Source organism: Ciconia boyciana, chromosome 6, assembly GCF_034638445.1.
Source record: "Ciconia boyciana chromosome 6, ASM3463844v1, whole genome shotgun sequence".
Classification (NCBI taxonomy): Eukaryota; Metazoa; Chordata; class Aves; order Ciconiiformes; family Ciconiidae; genus Ciconia; species Ciconia boyciana.
In genome coordinates, this window is record NC_132939.1 from 10,524,137 (window position 1) to 10,544,235 (window position 20,099).

A 20,099-nucleotide genomic window follows, 5' to 3' on the forward strand; every position below is an offset into this window, starting at 1 on the left:
CAAAGCAGAGGAAATCACTGGCATCAGATGAGTACTGCCACCACATGGGAATACAGATAAACAGGCTTAGAAAAACTGAGACATCTGGAAGGATGGAGTAAAAATTATACAGAAAATACAGTAAGCAACAGTACAAATGGCTAACGTAAAAGCAGCTCCAGGATGCAGCCAAAAACCTCTTCACTTGGGACTGCACTCGCCCCAGCTCTTCACACTGGATCAGCCCAGTTGCTGAAAATTGCCAGCCAGGTGTGCAGTATCTGAAAATTACTGTCCAATAAAAGGTAACAGTGTGAAAAATTAGTTTGATAAGGTTGTGTTTATAATTTGAGGCAGTAAAATAGAATTCTGACTAATTGTGTTTAAGGCATGATGTATTGTGTAATCCACAGAAAAACTCATTTCAAAAACACTGTAACCATAAAAACAGCTGTTCCACTGAGTCATTTTCCCAACACGCAACTTAAAACAAAGCAAAACAGAGGAAAAGCCTCTCCCAGTGGTGACTTATTTGTGTTGATATGATTATGGAGTAGGATAATGCTAGGAATGTGGGGAAAAACAACAGAAAACTCATCTCCACATTCATTTTATACCAGAAGCTTGGAAACAGAAAAAAGAGCCTTTGGAGTTAAAAAACAAGAAAAAACTCAGTTTTGAAGAGATATTGCTGCCTAAACTAAGTGATGAACAGCAAGACATATACTGATAGTCAAAAATCATTTGCAAAGATAAGAATGAGTCCAAGGTTAGAAGGAATGGAATTAAAGTGATGAAACGAGATACTTAAGTTAAATACCCCCAAAAAAATTCATGCCACGTATGTGCATGTTCACGGTTGTTGTATAAGTATAATATAGTGTCTGGAAGAGAAGATAATAATATCTGGTAAAGGAGGTAGACGAAACTGCATTACATAAAAGGTAAATAAAGACCAAAAAAATGTACTGCAGGCGCTGCTCTTTCATCAGTAGAAAGCTGAGTGAACACGTGAACAGCCCTTTTCATATTTAGGATGACCCTTCACCCCACTCAGCTTTTGGAGGGAAAATATAAACCAAGTTCTATAACGATGAGCCTTATACTGAATTCCAAACAAGGTTAATTTTTTTTCTTGGGGGAAAAAAAAAAGAACGTTTACTATGTTTGTATTATATGACTGTTGCAGGGACCAGAATTTAATTTTTGTAGATCTGCAATCCAGACATGTTTACTTCCCACACTGTATGCCTTGGAGCTGCAGAGCTCCAAAAAGCACAAAGATGTGACATGCATGTGTTTTTCTTGTTTGCAGATATCTCAGTAAGCTTGCTCTCCCTAGTTGTCACAGCCTGTGGTCTTGCTCTGTTTGGTGTCTCTCTGTTCGTGTCCTGGAAGCTTTGTTGGATCCCTTGGCGAGAGCGTGGTCTGCCGTTTGGGAACAAAGACAACAAACAAGAATCACTGAACTACACAGATACAGAGACCAATGACCATGACTACAGCGAGGATTATCTGGGTCAGCCTACAGCCTATCCGGAGTCCTCCATGAAGATCAGCCACACCTCCCCTGATATTCCATTAGATGCTCAGGCAGGAATGAAGGAGAACTGCGTACACAATATGCGAATGCATCGTCAGATCACTGAACCAACCTCTTCTGCTCGGTCAGTAACTCCAATTTCTCTCTGCTATTAATGAATACAGATACAGTCAGAAGAGCACAGCTTGATTTTCCAGTACACTGATCTATTTAAAAATGCATAATTTACTTTCCGCATTCTTTTTTTTAAAAAATTACACAAAAGTTATTCTTTGAGGTGCACAAACCTCTTGGGTTAAAAGGACAGGATCACAATGCTATTCCAGACTTTTATCAACTTCTGTCTCATTTGTGCCTCTCCCTCAGAAGCTGGACAACACAGAGCACTGTGTGTCCCTTAAAGCAGCAGAACAGCCTAGATTTATCTTGTAAAGCATATTCATTTGCACTTAGCACTGATGCTGAACGCTCAGTAGTACCTCCTCAAAGATTTTTAAAACAGCCAAAGAAGAAAGTAGGGCAAGCTAATGAAACACTTGCAAGAGTTAGAAATAGGATTAAAAATCACAGATTTTAGCCACAATCATGACTGTGGGGGGAAAAGTGCCTCAACAAGAGTCAGTGAGGTCTCCAGGGGAACTGAAGAACCAGTACAGGAGGGAAGAGGAAAGAGGGAGGGTGAGAGTTATGTGCAGGGGCAGGTGATAAAAGGATTATGTTTCACAAGAAAAGGGATCAGCGTGTGAAGAGCCAGTGAATTCCTGAGTCAAAGCAGATGCACTTCAGCTGGAGAAGGTAGAGCACTAGCCCAGTTGCTCTGTGCTAGCCTCCTTTCTGGCCATCTGTGAGAGCAAGTTCAGCCAAGACCCTTGCCTGCAGGCACACCTGAACACGGGTAAGATGACAGCAGCTAGCAGCCAGTTGTCCAAAACATGCCTCAGAAAGAACTTGAGAAGGCCCCAGAACATGATTAATGCTATGCAGTAAAAGCTTCAGGTGCCCTTCCTCCTTACATTAGCGTAAGAATGGCTTGGCCTTATATTGTTGTAGGAATCTATGGGGAGGTCAAAGCCATAATTATGGATATTGAAGCCTGCGCCCTACCACACGCAAGGTTGAATTCCAACCAAGGACTAATAGCCCAGAAGTACAGTACAGGGCTGGTGCTGCTGTGTTTTCAAACTGCTGGGAAATAAGCATGTCATGAGATTCATTAACAACAGAAGATTCATATCTGACATCTAACACCAAGAGCTCTCATGTGTGTCTTCGATATTGTGAAATACTGAGTCAGATACAGGCTTTCTCTGCTACAACAGGGCAGCAATTCTGATACTTAATCAAATGACAAATGCACAGTACCACCACAGCATCATCATCTCACAAGAAGCAGGAGCAATCCCAATCCATAAAAGAACTTGCCTCAGCATCCTGAGTGCATGGACACTGTCTTCACTCCTGTGAATCTCTGGATATCTTTCTTCTGGCAACTGTTCCCAGTCTGGCTCTCTCCAGCAGGTGTTATAGTGGCTCTGTCCACAAGGGCATGACTTGTCCCGGTCCCACCCCTGCCCTATACCGTTTGCTGATACAGGCTTTGCTCTTTACTCCTCTCATTCATTGCCCCTTACTTTTGCCGATGTCTTCTCCAAAAGACTCTTTCACTGAGCAGGAGGGGCCCATCTTCCTTGTACTGCATCCTTCATTCATTCACCTTTGTCTCTGCTGCTTTCTGGCATAACTGGGTAGCCAGCTGTGGCTTTCCTGTGGCCACAGAGACCAGGCACCTGCCCCTGCTACAATCCTTGTTAAGCTGGCTCTCCAGTGCCCTCCTTTTTATTCCTCCCCAGGATATTCTGCACCTCCCACTGTGATGAGGAGCTTAAGGGTTGAGCAATATAAGTCTTTTTTTGTGTCATGATAATATTTTATCATGGAAATGACTAACGTATAGCTATAAAATTATGTATTTATTATGCAACAAGAGAAAAAAACTAGGATAGTACATAAGAGGCTGTTCCTGTTTTAAGCATGTGTAAACACACATTTGCAAGAAATGAATGAACAATGATAGCAGAGGAACTATTGCTGATTACATTCAACATAAACAGCTTTGGACTAATCCTGTGCTAGCATTTTCCATGTGCTCTTTCTATGTTCAACCACAGCTGATGGTACTCCAACACACTGAATGGTTGCTGCATATGAATAGGACAAAACAGTGGAAACCAACTCATACAGGATTAGGATTTTACCTAATCCAACTTTCACATCCAACTACCCTGACAGGGTTTGCAAATTTGATTTCTGTTATCATCTCATGAAGTGGAAATTTCAATCACAATAACTGAGTGACTCCAGGTAATAAATTTCACTGGACCGAAGCTAAAAGCAACTTTTTCTCCTCGAGTAATGAAACTAAAGGAGCTTTTCAGCCAAGGTACCACAGAGCTTATTAGATCAAGTATGAGAGAAAAAACAAAATGATTGTTGGGGTGATCAACAAACCATTTCAGACCAGAACAGCTCAGTTGTAAATGAAGTAGTTGTAGAGACCAACAAGTAATTAAAATGCAGAGATGTCAGGAAGTATCCTCTTTTGTCCAGCTTTATCTTAGAACCAGAAATCAGCAAGCTCAGCGGGCGTAATAGGCCAGATCCTGCTGCCATTTACATAATGTAACTCCTTTCATAGGCATTAATCCAAAGGATTCAGTTGAAAATGGTAACTGATAAGAACAGCTACAGTTCTTATCGTATCACATTATACTTGCCAATAAGGCAGATCCTTTGGATTTGCAACGGCCATAAATTTGCATGTGTTACTTTCTTCAGCCAGGTTTGGAGGGTGCATACCACTAGCTTGAGACATAGGAACAGAAAATTATGTGATCTTAGCAGTCTAATGCTGAAGGTGATCTCTCTCAACTGAGTATCATGCTTTATGCAAGTAAAAATTTGACCCTGGTGTACATTACAAAAACATATCAAGAGCGAACAGGATCTTTCATGTGTGCACAGATTCTTGCAATCTTCAACACAATCTATTTCAATTCTTTCATTTTCACTTAAGGCATAATTCAATCCGAAGACAGCTCAACCTCTCCAACCCTGACTTCAACATCCAGCAGGTTCAGAAACAGGAGCAGCTGACGGGGATTGGCCGCATTAAGCCAGAGCTATATAAACAAAGATCAGTGGACACAGACGATGGCCGGAGGAGTAATAGCAAGGCATGTGGAAAACTGAACTTTATTCTGAAATATGATTGTGATTTAGAGCAGCTGATAGTGAAGATACACAAGGCCATCAACCTGCCAGCAAAGGACTTCTCTGGAACTTCAGATCCATATGTGAAGATATATCTGCTTCCTGATAGGAAAACAAAACACCAGACTAAAGTGCACAGAAAGACGCTAAATCCAGTATTTGATGAAGTTTTTTTATTTACTGTTCCATACAATGATCTGAACACAAGGAAACTCCATTTCTCTGTGTATGACTTTGACAGATTCTCCAGGCATGACTTGATTGGCCAAGTGATAGTGGATAATTTTTTAGATTTGGCAGATTTTCCCAGGGAATGTAATATTTGGAAGGATATTGAATATGTCACCAATGTAAGTATTATAATTTTTCTTTCTGAGATTTTTCTGTTTCTGATTTTATTTCCTTCATCTGATTATAACTTAATTGTCTGATAAATTTATGAAGGAAAATACTCTATTCTCTCTCTTTCTCAAGCTTTGACCTTAATCCAAGGAAATTGACAGTACATTTTCAGTCCTCATTTCTCGTTCTTTGGATATATTAAAGAATGTCTTATGTAGGAGATAGTGGGTTTAGCCACTGCCCTGCTGATAGGGTAGAAAAGCTGAGGAATGTTTTTCTCTTAATCTTACTTAATCTAAAATTTACTTAAGGAAATACTACTTTTCTTATTTTGCCTGTCTTTCTGTGTTTTCCATTATTTGCCACATAAATTACAGCATAAGAATCAGCCAGAACTGCAGATTCAAGATTTCTTATGTAGTACTCTTCAGTCCTTCTAGAGACTATATTCTCATAAAGTGAGATAACACCACCTCTATGATCTGGGCAAACAGAGTGCAGACAATGCTGTCCAAAACACAAGTGTCATCAGTCAGCCTATAAAAATTAAACGTATAAAAACTATAAAGCCTGTTAACTACAAAGCCTATACAAACTTAAAAACATAACAACCACCTCAGCACGTGTTCCATGAAAGCAATGAAACACACTGAATTTCTTTAACTCTTTGTTTGGCATCACTTTATTACATAGGGAAATGGAAAACTTATGTCTATACTTCTATTGTCCCAAAGTCTCTGGTATCAAATTCTACGCAGGAATCCCATTAGTGATTAGGTACAAAACCACAAAAATTACTTCTGGAAAAGAAAGAGCTTTCTTCTCTTCTCAAAGCGTGAGCCAACCTCCTTGTAATGCTATTAGAAATTAATCACATGCATCCTATGGAGAACAGACCTTCAATGAGAATGATGCATTATAGAACTCCACAAAGGTGAAGCTACTAGTGCCAAGAGTCAGCAAATACTTCATTTGCTGTGTCAAACCGTACTAAAATGGAGTGCATGCTTTAGAGTCAAATAAACCAAACATCATTAACAGTAAGATCAAAGTATAAGTTTGTTAGACCTTGGTTCAGGAAAGCATTTAAGCATATGCTTAGCTGAGTGTAAGAAGCTGTTGAAAAGTAAAGGATGTTCTGCGACAAATACTTTCCTGAATTCAGACCCTCACCTTATACATCTGTGGTCTGGTAGCATGCCCATCTTACAGACCAAATGGATTAAATCCTTTTTTTTGTTTGGCATTTCTTTTTGAAACTTGGTATTGTCCTTGTTTTAAAGTGATTTCTCCATGTTCTTAGTCAGTGTTACATATCCTTGTGTGGAACGTGCTGTGCACCCGCTGCACAATCCTCTTCCCCGCTAGGATGGAAGTGCAGCAGCAGCACTAGCAGTTCCCTCACTCGAGGTACAGGCAGGGGCATGGACTCTCAGTGCCGGAGAAGGATGAACCTGGCTTTGCTATGAAAAGTTACTGCTCTTCAACCGCAAGGGAAAAGTAAGAATCTGACAAAGCAGATGACAGTCATTCCAAGTGAAAGCCTGCCTTCGTAACAGCATTAAGTGTCCCAAGCTCAACTTTTCAGTTTTACAGTCAACTGAAAGTTGAATGCCCATGCACGCTGGAGTTACTTTGATATGTACTAGTCCTTTTTCCACGCTTTTACTTAGGCAAAAGATTGGCTCTGGTATTTTCCTTTTAATCACTTCCCCTTCCAAATTTCAAAAGCGATGCAGCATATAGTTTGTATTCAGATTTTCCATAATCTCTGAAATTAAATTCAGGACTGAAACATGACTCATTTATTAATTCCTACTAATATTAATTCCCGTGTGAAGTGAAACCCTGTTTATCCAAACAGAACACATGACTTGCCATCTAGACTTGTCACTGGGTTTTCAGCTAACAGAGACCTTTTCAAAGCAACTGACTCATAGTACATAGCAGACACAATCCAATTTTGGCTAATGTGAGTTCTGAGATAAGAGTATCAGATAAATGAAAGTGTGGAGTACTCAGCTTACTAATTAACATTTCCAAAATTTCAAAGGTTAGAACTTACTCCATAAAGTTATGAGAAACCCTTCAAGCATCATTTAAGAAACCAAGTTTCAGCACATTTTCTTGTCTGTGTAGCTTAGATATCTCGCAGACTGACAGCAGAAGCTGAATCCTTCGGGCTACTCGGTGAAGCCGCTGAAGTAAATGCTCCTGTGGCTGCACTCCAAACCAGGCCGGCAGGCAGTATTAGTGAATCTCTGAAATACATTTTAGCAAAGTTTTGAGCACCGCTGGGCAGTTCATGGTTGCAAACAGAAACTGTATCAACTGGAGCAGGTTTTCAATCATTTGATCGTTGAATGCCTTGTTGTTTCAAATCATAATAATTACAAAACAGACAAATGCTGGGCAAACTTACTGAAGGAAATTCACTCGATGTGGATCAACAAAGAGTGCGGCACAGGAGGGATGAACCAAGGAAACATCTAGGAAACTAGAAAAAGTGAAGGTTCACAAAACTACACGACAAGTTTGTCATCCTTTTGAAGAGTACATTCATTTTAATTCCTTGTGCATTTTACTACACTGCATAACCAGCGATCCCAAAGGCATTTATTTTACATTCTCCATTTTATTATGTTCTAATCCAATTTGACACAGTAATATAAAAGAATGTATCAAATCCTTCTCTGCCCAGCAAAATGGCCTACTTCAAGTGAACACTGCAAATTACGTCTGAAATGTCAGCTTTACTGCAAACAATGCCATTAAATTGACCTGTTATGCCGTGTGCTTTCTTCTGTTTTCTAATAACACTGGAAGATTTTTTTATCCAAGCCCAACAGTTTTGATTCTTTAGACTATAGCATCTGCTACTGTCCCAGAGTTTGAAATTATTTAATGACACAGACGCATGTCAGCATAAAAATTTTCTACACACTCAAAAGCAATCTGCCTCCAAACACAAATCTCCAATATCAAAATAATTGTTCTTCTAATCCCAGGCCCTCTGAGCATAAAATGTCTCTCCTGTAACACTGACACTTCTTCCAACCAGAAAAAAGCAGCACTGGGCTGCTTAATGGAAGAAATAATTACATGGATCAACTTCAGATGAACATGAAATGAACTAGATAAGCTTTGTGTATATCTACCAGACAGATTACACTGGCTTCTGGCTCATCAAGGAAAAAAGACACTCTTTATTTTTAGGCTGGGTTTCAGGAGTGGGTATGTTTTGTTTAGTAGCCTCTGAAACATATTCAGGGTTTGGGGTGGGGGTTTTTTGTTTGTTTTTGTAATGTTCATAGACTGATGGCATGTTTTGAAGAGAAAAGAGTTGTTACTATTTCCTTGGTTGCCATCTTCAAACTCAAATGTGATCAGGCAAAAATACACGGCTTTGTCACAAAATAAGCAACTATGAAGGACAGGAAGCTGTCAGATAGTCCATTTCAGATAAAGGAGAACCTTCTCTTTCGGAAGACGCTAAGTATCCACTTGCATAACTTGCTGTGCACCCAGAAAGATAAATCTTTTCTCAAGAATTGCTTGTTAAACATCGCCAGGCAGCTACAGGGCACAGAGAAGGATTTCTGTGAACTGGAAATCGAGCTCTGGTTCATACTGGCTGTTCGGATTCTCAAAATGCTTGGCCTTTGTCACTTGCTAAGTCGGTGATCTTTCTAGACAAGAGGAGTATTTAAAAGTGGCTTCCACTTAGAGCAGGGGGATAATCGGAGTAAGAAAGAACAATGTAAATTTCTATTCTTAGCTGGGCCAGCGTTTTCCAAAATGACTATTCATTTTAGGAGGCAAATTTGTGACTTTGGTCTTATAGTACCTTTTGACACTGATGCTATCTTTTCAGTTGTCAAATATAGTTATACTTGAGACCTAGGCATGGTACACTGAAAACTGTTCTTCTGAATGTCTAAACTTATACATTCACTTAAAAAAAAAAAATCGTATTCATAACACCCCATTGGCACCTTTCTCTCATCTCACCCTGAGGTTGAACGTCCCAGACTAACCTGTTTTCGTGAATCTTTCTATAACATTCTACTCTCAAAGGGTATTTACAACAAGATTTGCAGTGATTATGCACCTAATATTCTATAAATTGTAGCTACCATATAGGCTGCTACCATTTATCCTTATCTTGTGGTTCCTGTGAGGCTCTTTGCTGTATCCACCTCCTGTGAAGGTGCAAAGTAAGTTGAAACTCTGATAAGGGTGAAAGCAGTTGGTCAGATTCAAACCATGGTTTATTCTTTATCCAAGTACTACAAAGGATTCAAGAGGTTACTCTGTTTTTAATATGGCTATTTTGAAATACTTCTGCTTTTGTTTCTAGCTAAGCGTTGGAAGAGTGTAGCATCCAGCCCCCAAAGTTAAAAAACAATATATCAGGGTACAAAAGGAGAGTGAAAATATAGAAGAAATATTTTTCTGAAAGAAAGAGAGAAAATATTACAGAACTAAAACCCTGGGCAATACATATAGAATTTGAAAAGTAACATGTCACAGACTTTAGAGAATGTGTATGGTTCGCTGAAAACCCAAAAGATAGTTATGGAGAGTTCAAAGCTATAAAGAAACACAAGCTGTATATCAAGTTGTTTACGCTGACATCCAGAAAGAGCCAGCATATGCTAGAAGTTGCAAAGCCAAGATCGCATATGCAAATAGATCGCATCTGTTTTTAAGAATCTTCAAGCTCTTTTAGGGTATGTATATGTAGCGGCCAAGAATACAACAGTGTGTCAGATAATGCTAAATTCCTCTTGCACAGAAGCAGTAAACAAAACCATATTAAAAAAAAAAAAAAGAATTTAAGTTGCATGTTGGTATACATGCTAGTGTTTTGACAAAGAGAGAGTTAAAAAGTAGGATGGTTATAAGTATTTGAAATTCTGCATTCTGGAAATGCTAATTGTTCACTGATGTTGTTCTCAAGTTTGCCCAAGAAAGGAAGATTTGAGAATTTGTACTTTTAGGCATTTATATTGTATAACTGAGATGCAACTGGAATCATAACATCACCAGAAGGAAGTTTCAAGTTCCCTGTGTCAGAGATGTTAATGCCAACCACAGCATGTGTGGAAGAGAGACAAAAAGAGACTAAACTATTTCAGTCAGTTGTTTATGGAAAGCATAATAAAAGTCTAAAATTTTGAAACCTGACCAAAGCTACCAGATTTTCTGCCGTTCAAAACTATTCTGTCCTCAAACTGAATAAAACTTCCTCAAAGGTTGCGTTGCTGAGGACCACTCCTGCTACGAGGCTGTGAGGAATTTAATGGGTGCCAAATACACGTGCATAGGTGCAGGTCATAATCCTTAGGGTTTACACCCTCAAAACTTGAGGAAAATAAACTTCCTTCTTTGAAAGAAGTCGGTAAATACTGTCCCTAATTCATGGATGGTGGAACAGACTCAGACAAAAAGGATGTGACTTGCTTAAAGACATGACACTACTTAATAGCAGAAATGAGACCGGGTCCAGAATCTGCAGATTCCTGGCACCATCCTTAATCCACTCTATGTAGCAATGCTTATCTTCTTTGACAGTGTACAGATACTGTAGCTGGCAGTAAGTCAAGTAAGTCCACCTACTCTACTTTTAAAAAATGTTTAGCTTGTCAAGCTGTTTTAGCCAGTATTTCTAAAATTCCTGTTTTGGCAAGTTGCTAGGCTTAGAAAAGCAATGGCATTGAGCAAGATCTCCGAAAAGCATTTAAAATGTTTACAATGGTTAACAAAAATTTTTGAGTCAACAATTTGAGAAGGAACAGAAACAAACCAAATCTCTGGCTTTACGTATGAATTCAAATCCAAACCATCAATGTTAAGTGCCGTATCTACTTTTTAGGACTGTAGCAGTAAACAGGAAACACTAGTTGATTTTTTTTGTAATACAGAAAACATATCCGGTATTAACCTGACATTCCATTTGTTTAAAATGGGTAGGCTTTGGCATCAGGGAGGCCATCAGTTATTGATGTGGACATGTACCTATTTAATTGATTTGCAAATGCAAGTTTTTTAGAAGAGATAGATTTGCAAACCTGTGTATCTTGCCCAAGTTAAAGAATGCCATAAGTTTAAGGAGCAACAACAATTATTTCATGGCTAGACAAATTAAGGCAGTAAACACAAGAGGTAAGATTCACCTCACTTAAATTTTAGATGTATTAAAAAAACCAAAAACCACAACCAAACCCAGAGGTACTCAAAAAAATACAGAAAGCATAATTACCTTCAAGAGGCAGACCAGTGGATATTCATCTTCTCCTAAGTCACAAAGGTCACTCGGTTTCATGATTTTTTCTGACTGTTCTTACTTAATCAAATGTACAGAAAAAATAAAAGTCCATGTGTAATGAATCATTTCATAGCCAAAAGATGCTGAGAAGGCATAGATCTTTAATCCTTCAGATTTCTAAGGATCACCACAGTAAGGATGAAAAAGAAATTAATTAGCCTTCAGCATCAGCACAACAGGTATAGTAGTCATCGTACATTGGAGAACAGCTGCAGCCAGTGTTTTTCCTACCGTTTTTATGTTTTTTAATAACCACATATTTAAATGAGTTCATTTTAAAAACTGGGCTTTTCCTTTTGTCTTTTTATGTTTCTTTTTTAATCTAATGATTTTGTTAATTACTTTGTAGGAGAAGATTTGTCAGAAAATATGTTTAAATGCTTAGGAGACAGCACTCAGCATGGCTAACCAAAGGACAGATACAGTTACATACAGTCATATGGGGTAGAGATAAAATATTGACATGTGTTTTCAGAAAACTTAAAGACAGCAGATGCCTAATTCTGTTTGGAGCAACTGGGTAACTGTGAGGATAATATTTGAGAAAACTTGGGAAGGGTCTGAAGTAAAAAAAAGTCGAATGCCTTGAAGAGCACTGAAGTTTGAGATGCAGCTAGGCTGGTCCCAAGTCAGTGGTACAAGCACTCCAAGCTTGGCTCTAAAAATCATGGTGACTATTCAGTGCAAGTGATTACCTAGCAGCCTTGTAGCTCCACAGGCATGGTCAGAAACAGGATGAATCTTGTAATATCACAGAAGCCTCAGTTAACATTTAGTGGGGTTTTGGGACTAGTTTAAGAAAATGATAATTCAGAGAATTGTGTATATGTGTATGTACCACTTGAAGTTTACAGAACCCAGGAGTATGGCCATCAGAGTTTCCAAATGAGCTTTTTCAGTCTGGATATTTCTCTACAAAAAACAAAAAAGCAAAAGAAACAAAGCCAAAACTAAAGCAGACAAAAAAACCCCAACCATGTAGCAGAAATGGGACCATTTCAGTTAAAGAATTTAAAATAAAAAAAAAAAATGTTTAAAGTCAGTATTTTGAGAAGACTGAAATTTCCAAATAAGATGTTTTAATTTCTCATTTGGAATGCCCTTCTATTGCAATATTTTCAAATATTTTCAAAGTTGAAATAGGAACAAAACACTCTGGTTTATATCAAAGCAAAATGTTTCAAGTCAAGTGAGGGATATTCTGCTTCAAAATGGAAATAACTCAAAATTCCTTATGAAATTAAAATCCTGGTTTCCACACTGGTTCTCCCCCCACCCATCAATGCCACATATTCTTGAGCACCCAATTCTGTCTTTGTATTATGCATGTTTCCCCAGAGCCCCAGCCCCGGGCAGCAATAGTGTATGAAGAACACTTTCCTCCACACATGAGCCACATGCTAAAAAAGGTTAGACCCAATCCTACATTCTGTTTTTTCTAGATTACTGGAATCGTCTGTAACTGTCCCTCTGCTACCCATCCCCCTTCCCCTTTCTTCTCACCTTCCTCTGTGAATTCTTTTTTTCCAGAAATCTCTCTCTAAACAAGACTCTTGGAGATAGCCTTTAGTGAAACAGCTCACAATAACATACACACCGCACATAAAGCAAAGCCAAAATGTGATCCTGGTCAGCCAAGCCTGTCCTTCAATTATACCATCCAAAATTGTTAGTGGGAGTTGCAAACACACAAAAAAATTGCTCTAGTATTTTCAATTCATAGGCAGCAATTCTTCAAGATGAGCAAAGAGCACTCAGAGAGCTTTTAAGGCTAAAATAGCTGTATTAAGGTGATCTTGGCTGTAACCATTCTGCACATAATTCCAGATTAGACTGTGCCATAGCGGTTTTTTCTACAGGGTTATATAACTTTCAATTTAAACATGTATTTACCCAGGCAGGGGAAAAAAATCACTTCAAACATGCATTTAATTATTGAACAGTTTTGGGAATGCTTACTTTGTCTTCTTTTCTAGCGGAGGTCACAGAAAGCATTTCAATAGCTTATGGATTCATCAAAATTTCTGAAAAATCCTACTCTCTCAATTTAGTTTCAATATTTGAGCCGAACTTGAAAGTATTCTTCCCTCTGAACACACTGTGCTTGTGTGAAAAGCCTCAAGCCATTTTTAGTCTTTAATCCCCACAAGATATCACAGCCATCAGGCATCTTTCTCAACCAAACAGGGTATTACAGAGTTTTACAGTTTTCCTCTGTGTACAGTCTGTTTACCCAGTTCTCATGTTATTTTCCCATGGTCTTCTATTTAAGCAGTAAGTGGACTTTTTTGTTATGGTGTATTATTTACTTAGGGATTAACTGTAACTGTGCTCCAAACTCTTACCAAGAGATACTGGTTATTTGTGCAGGGGATAGCCTAGCTACTTGTGAAGCACCTCCTGCACACCATACCTGACAGGCTGGCATCCTGACACAACCTAAAATGTGTGCTTGCTGTGGTACAGTCTTGACTTCATCTTTCTAGTACACCCGTGTCCCAGGTAAATAGGTAGAAAAGAAAGTGCCACTATACACAGGCTCTTCTTCTCACCGAAAGATTTGCCTGTCCCCTTTCAAACTCTCATCAGAAGACGTAACGTGTCTCACCTTTCAGCCATTCAGGACTCCAGGACCTTTCCAGAGCCCTGTCACTGAGGACAAAACACCATCGTCTATACAGAAGGAAGGAATTACTGACCATAACTGTAGTGCTTCGGAGGCATGTTTTTTGTGCTTACAGGCTGAATTATAGAGCTTGCCAAAATTAAGATAAGGCTATACCATTTGCTAAATAATCACACGAGGGCTCTCTTCAGACCTCCCCACTGCCTTTGTCGGGGGAAAACATTAGAAGTTGCAGCTGAAGTTTGAGCTGGGTGGTGGAGAAGGACATATTGCAGGAACAATATGTCCTATATATGTATCTATAGCTTTTCTAGCTTTCTCCTAAAAGTCTAGGAGACTTTTAGCAGCTGATCATGTAGTTTGAAAGAAAGAAAAGATGAAACAACTGAACTGACATAAATGAGAGTAAAAACTTTAGAAGACACACAATACATTTTGCTAAGATTTGGTTATATGGTCAACAAGTATGATACTAGATACTATACAGGCCTTAATTGTCCCTGGGAGGCCTCAGAGACGTATATGAAAGCTTTTCTCTCTTCAGTCCCCGGCCCTTCAGAGCATGAGGGCCACTTCCGAGGCTCTGTAGGCAACCTTGCTTAGATTATTGCAGAAAGATGCATAGCTACGCTCTTCCATTCTTTCACTTTGTAAAAAATAGATTACTTGGCAGCCAAACTATCCGAGGAAAGAGGGACAGAAAGGCATCATTCTTTCATGGCAATTGAGCTATTTTTCTGAGAGCAGAGCTAAAGAAACAATGGCAAAACTGAGGGACCTATAACCCCACTAAAATTTTTTTTATCAAGATTTATCAGTCCCAAGTTTACTACCTTTTTACAGCAGAGATCTTCATTTTAACTCACTATTTTATTTAATTTCTCCTCATGCATCTACATTTCTCTAAACATTCAGAAAGAGATATGTGTATCAGGAGCAACATATGAAGTGTAGTGTTTCCTGAAAAAATCCAACAGGCCACTGCAACATCACTTTGTGCTTGCCTGGGTAGGATTAAATGACAAATACATGCAAACCTCCGAATTCTGCACCAGTCCTCATAAACACTGAAATGCAATTTGCAATACACACTCAAATTCTAGAATTACAGATATAATAATTTCTGTAGTTAGACCCACTGAAGTCACTGGAAGTATTCACATGGGTAAATGAAGCATACCGTCATTTGCAGTGTCTGAGCCTTCCTATGGCTCCCTAGCAGAGAATTAGAATGAGTATTTCACACCATGTACTTTGGTGAAGTGACAGGCTCAAATGATGAGACTGCGTTAGCAATGTCTGTGGTTTCATGACATTTGAGATTTGTATAGCGACATGTTTCTGGCACTTTATTGCTTGATTAAACACCTTGCTCTATTTACTCAAGAAAACAGGAGTCACAAGCTACAGCTTACCTTAGTGAGCGCTTAATCATTCACTACTCCTTTCACAGACAAACTCAAAATTAAAGCTACATACACCATCTGGAAGAAGATTTCCGACTAGTGATGGCATCTTGCTTGTGATGGGCAGGGAAGCAGAAAACAACTGACAGCTGGAGGTTTTCACAGTTGATTATATGAACTATTGGGATAAAATTCCCCACTCAGATTCTTGGGCCAAATCTGGCATCTTAAAAATAGCAGTTTATCACAACATCAGAAAACGTAACCTTGCTTGTCAGGCAACCAATTACTAACAGCACAGTACGAGTGGCTAAGATCCACTGCTCCTCCTACCTAACATTTCCTCTTCCATTTCCTGCAGTAAAATTATTTTAAAAGGAGCAAAGAATAGGAGATTAGCAATATCATGCAATATCTAATATTTTCTATTCATATAGAAACTGCTACCCAAACACCATGAAAGTTAACACAGAGGAGCAAAAAGAACAATTCCCACACTGTATTTTGTATATTTGTTTTCAGAATTCATAGAACTCTTTATGTGTTTTCTTTTTAAAAGCATGCTGGGGTTTTATAAATATTTTTAAAAGCCAGCTGTGGTTTAATCAACCATCTGATCTACGTTATGATAACTCTTCTGAACAACCCCAACAATAAAATAAATATGTATGCAGTAAAGGAAAGCAAAAGTGTGTACCAAAAAGATAGGAAGAAAACAGCAGACTTCGGTTTCGAGCCCCCTAGAGAGTTATTTATGATCATCAGGAAGAAATGCATCACTTTAAAATAATGAAAACCTTTCAACGTCTCTACTCCACTGAGCACAGAATCTTACAGTAAATGCTAATCTAACAATAAAGTTCACTCCATTGGGACCACAACATTTTATGCAGGTAGAAATGAGTAGTACTCAGGATGAGATCTTGACTCTACTGTAAAGTCAGGGAGAAAATTCCCACTGAAGCTCAGATTTCATGCCAACCCTCTTGCTATAATTTGGAAATAGTATCTTGTAAACAGTACAAAAAGCCACATGAAATAATGTAAACAAATCACCTGAGATGTATATCAGAAAATTCACTAGAACAGCAGAACAAGCAAATTACCATTCTTTTACTCCTCTCTGCAAAAGAAATACATGACAATGACCTGTTCAACAAAGATTTAAATCTTCTCCTCCTTCCCCTCCCCCAAAATTTGATGGCTGAAATATGAGTGAGCTATTTGGCTCAAATTTGGCCCTGGAGAAAGCAGACAGAAATCTCTCCATCAGAAATTACCTGAGTTCTACATAGACATCTTCAACTTTTGACTGGCTGCAGCAGTCTTAACAGAATGGAAACAGAATAGATTATTTTCCCTCAAGCTTTCTGCAGTGAGCACCCCTGACCCATTCCTTTCAGTAGCTCCGCAGAGTTTCTCATTTGCCAGCTCCTTTTCCAAATTCTTCACTTTACTCAGTATGTAGAGCGTCAGCATTCTTGGGAAAGCCATGAGAAACACTTCATTCAACACAAAGCTTTTATTATAAAACAACATATTAAAAGGTTTTTATGCTATCTATAACCATAATACTTTTTTTCATCAAAATATAGATTTTTTTAAAACAAACCAGTAGATATAGCAGTAGATGCTCACTTTCTTCACGCCCATCCAGCCACTCTCTTGTTCTTCTCAAAAATAATTTATTTCAGGAAACCTTTCAGTGCTAAAGCAGCACATAAAAAAAGGATACTATCCTTCTTTTCAGACAGTCTTGCTCCAAAAGTTGAGTCAGGATGGTGAGAGATAACTACACTCAATTCTTTCAAAATCATACTTCCTTCCAAAAAATTGAAGTCAGGCCCTTTTAAGGTGTCAAACTGAGTACCCAAAATCATTGATCATTCTCAAAGTAACAAAGAGTTCTGAAGTGAACTCACCATTTAGGACAAGTCAACTCACAACTTTGATTTAATTTCAAAACTATCAAATTATTTACATTATAAGCAACTAAACCGAAAATTTGAGAAGGCATCCTAAGTGACTGCGAGATAACCATTTACTAAATCACTCACAGACTTTCTAAAAATGCAACTTTTTTCCCTACCCATAGGCTAGTATGTACTTAATAACACTAGTTATTCTGAATATAAACATAACCAGGTAAAAGTGTGGGCAGCTCACCAGACTCACCTCACACAAATGCACATGATGCCATCAGGAAGAGGGTAAAACAAGCCACAGAAAAAAAATGATTTTCCTCTCTAGGTACATTTCACATGTAGCACGTGTAAAGCAAAACAAGTTAGAAGAAAAGTCTTCTAAGAGGAGGAAGTTCTGTTGACTCACTTTTATGGACTTAAAGCACTAAAGCACTTCTATATTTAGTGCTCTCTTTATCTCACATCTTACACTACCCTCTGTGCATTCTTTAAGAGAGAAAGCATGCTCACTAAAGTGGTCCTTAAATTGCCTCCAGTACACGTCTAAATATAATAGGGAGGCATGAGCGTATCGGATAGAGAACAAGTATTACAGAAAAAGAACTGTTACCACACTCTACACAATCACATCTTCCCCTGCTCATGCCGTAGACACCTGGATGATACATTTGATTTCAGAGTCTGCATTTTCTAAAATGGATTTCTATCTTCTTCCTTCCCCTTCCTTCAGCCTCCTCACAGTCTTTAGGTTTATTTTAAAGCTGGTTTTTTGTGCAGCTTCAAAGTAGACATAGTACTGGATTGGTAAACTGCTTAACAGCTTCAAGATTAAAATGTTCTATCTGTTTGCAAGGTAGGTGAATGATACACAGCAACAGCATAAATTCTCCTTCACCATATCCACGTAGCCTAAGTGTCCTAATGACGATAGTCCAGAACTGTCTCTGAAGAAAAGAGTGTAGCTGGATTGGCATGAGCTTTTGGGCAGCAGCAGCAGCTAAGATACTGAGAAACACTGAAATGTTCCTGGCATTGCCTAAGAGAAGTGGTATAAGTAACCCCGTGTTGCTAGATCACCACAGATTCCACGGCATTGATTCAGGAGGTGGGTCAGGGAGGTTTGCCCTGAGAGGGTTATATACCAACAGCATGGCGGCATGTTATGCAGTCGGCAAATTTTACATAGCAGTCCGTTATGAAATTGTCAGTGGGATCTCTGGGAGGAAACAGAAGAGCCTCCCTTGTCTCCCATGTTTCCCCCACCTTGAAAAAAGAACCACCAAACCCCCAACTTCTCTCCTGATTCAAATGTGAAGTTTTCTTTGTAGCAGTGGTTTGAGAAACAAAGGATGAAAGCAGTCCTCTTTTTCACACTTCTGGAAAGATGCTGTCTTGTTATCATTAATTTTATTGTCATTCTCATTCTTCCTTCCTCCCTCTATTATTTTAATTCCTTTTGTATTTGAAAACCAGAGAGATTCTAAGGTATAAAATGAGACAGTTTTGCGTTATTGAAGATTTAGGGTTTCTGTCCATTTTGACATATTTAATAAATGTATTTTGTGAGATTAACCTTAGCATCCATGATTATATTCTTCTTCCATTTAACTTGCAATTAAAATGGAATTGCTCTGCAAGGACAATCAAAGCAGTACAACTGCACACCTTTTCACCCAATCCATTAACAGAATATTGCTAGCAGTGAAGTAGTCTCTTTACCTTGGCTGCTTCGCTTTGAAATTTGCAGTGATTTTCTTTTCTCTGTGACCCATTTAAATAAATTACTAAGAAGTAAATGAAACTTCTATGGAAATTGCTTTACTATGTTTAAAAGTGGGTAATTTTATAGACAAGTGTTACTAGTAAAATGTATGTTGTGAGATTTAGTTGTGCTTTCAGTCTAATGGAAGGTTACGTGGAATGCTCTCAGACGTGTTTTTAAGCCATAATGATCCCTTTTCACCATTTCTCTTATATTGATACTTTCTGTGGATGGTGCATTTGAGTCTGGCAGGGTACCAGTGTTATTGCTTATACAGGTGACAGATCACAAGCCAACTTTTTATATTTAGTCACACCACTTGTAGCCAAGTCAATTTCGAAGTAACAGGATTTCAACATCAGGGAGGTCTAGGAAAAAAAGCTACTTTTTACCAGAAAAAACATGAAGTATTCTCAGTAGTTCTTGAACTCAGGGGATGCATGACACGACACGACACAACAGAATTGCCTCTAGAGAAACAAAACACATGGAGAAACTTCAGTGGAAAGGCACTTGATCCTTGCCTTTAAAATGACAAGGAAACCTGGGAAAGGTACCTATTTGAAAGAAAAAGTAACTACGCTAAATCATGATGAAGAAAATCTCTGTGTAACTCTCAGAAAAAAAATAGGAGAAATAGATTCATAAACCCATGCTTCTTTCCCCACCTGCTAAGTGGGCACCAAACTTAAAGAGAGATGCAGATAGAAAATATTACTTTTGAAAAGTCTGCCTTAGGTATACCTCATTAATGGAGGTAATAATTCTTTTATTATTTTTTATTGGGATGAGAAGCCAAAAAGGATCAGAAAGAGAGAGAAAAAAGGCACACCAGGGTTTTCATTGAACTTGGATTTGATTTCCAGATATCACAAGAATTTTACAATTTTTAGACAGAGTTTGGATTAATGGCAG

The 20,099-nt window shown here is 38.5% G+C and overlaps 1 protein-coding gene across 10 annotated transcripts in view; it reads left to right on the forward strand.

Annotated features, from left to right (window-relative positions):
* SYT9 (synaptotagmin 9) overlaps positions 1 to 20,099 on the forward strand; it is a 70,297-nt gene that overhangs the window by 29,901 nt on the left and 20,297 nt on the right. For all 10 annotated transcript variants that reach the window (XR_012042890.1, XR_012042891.1, XR_012042889.1 and 7 more), the window contains exons 2-3: positions 1,295 to 1,646; positions 4,596 to 5,142. Coding sequence is in view for 7 of the 10 variants with exons in the window: in XM_072863628.1 (XP_072719729.1) it covers positions 1,295 to 1,646; positions 4,596 to 5,142 (899 nt within the window). In the remaining 3 variants the exon portion in view is untranslated. The remainder of the gene's footprint in view (positions 1 to 1,294; positions 1,647 to 4,595; positions 5,143 to 20,099) is intronic.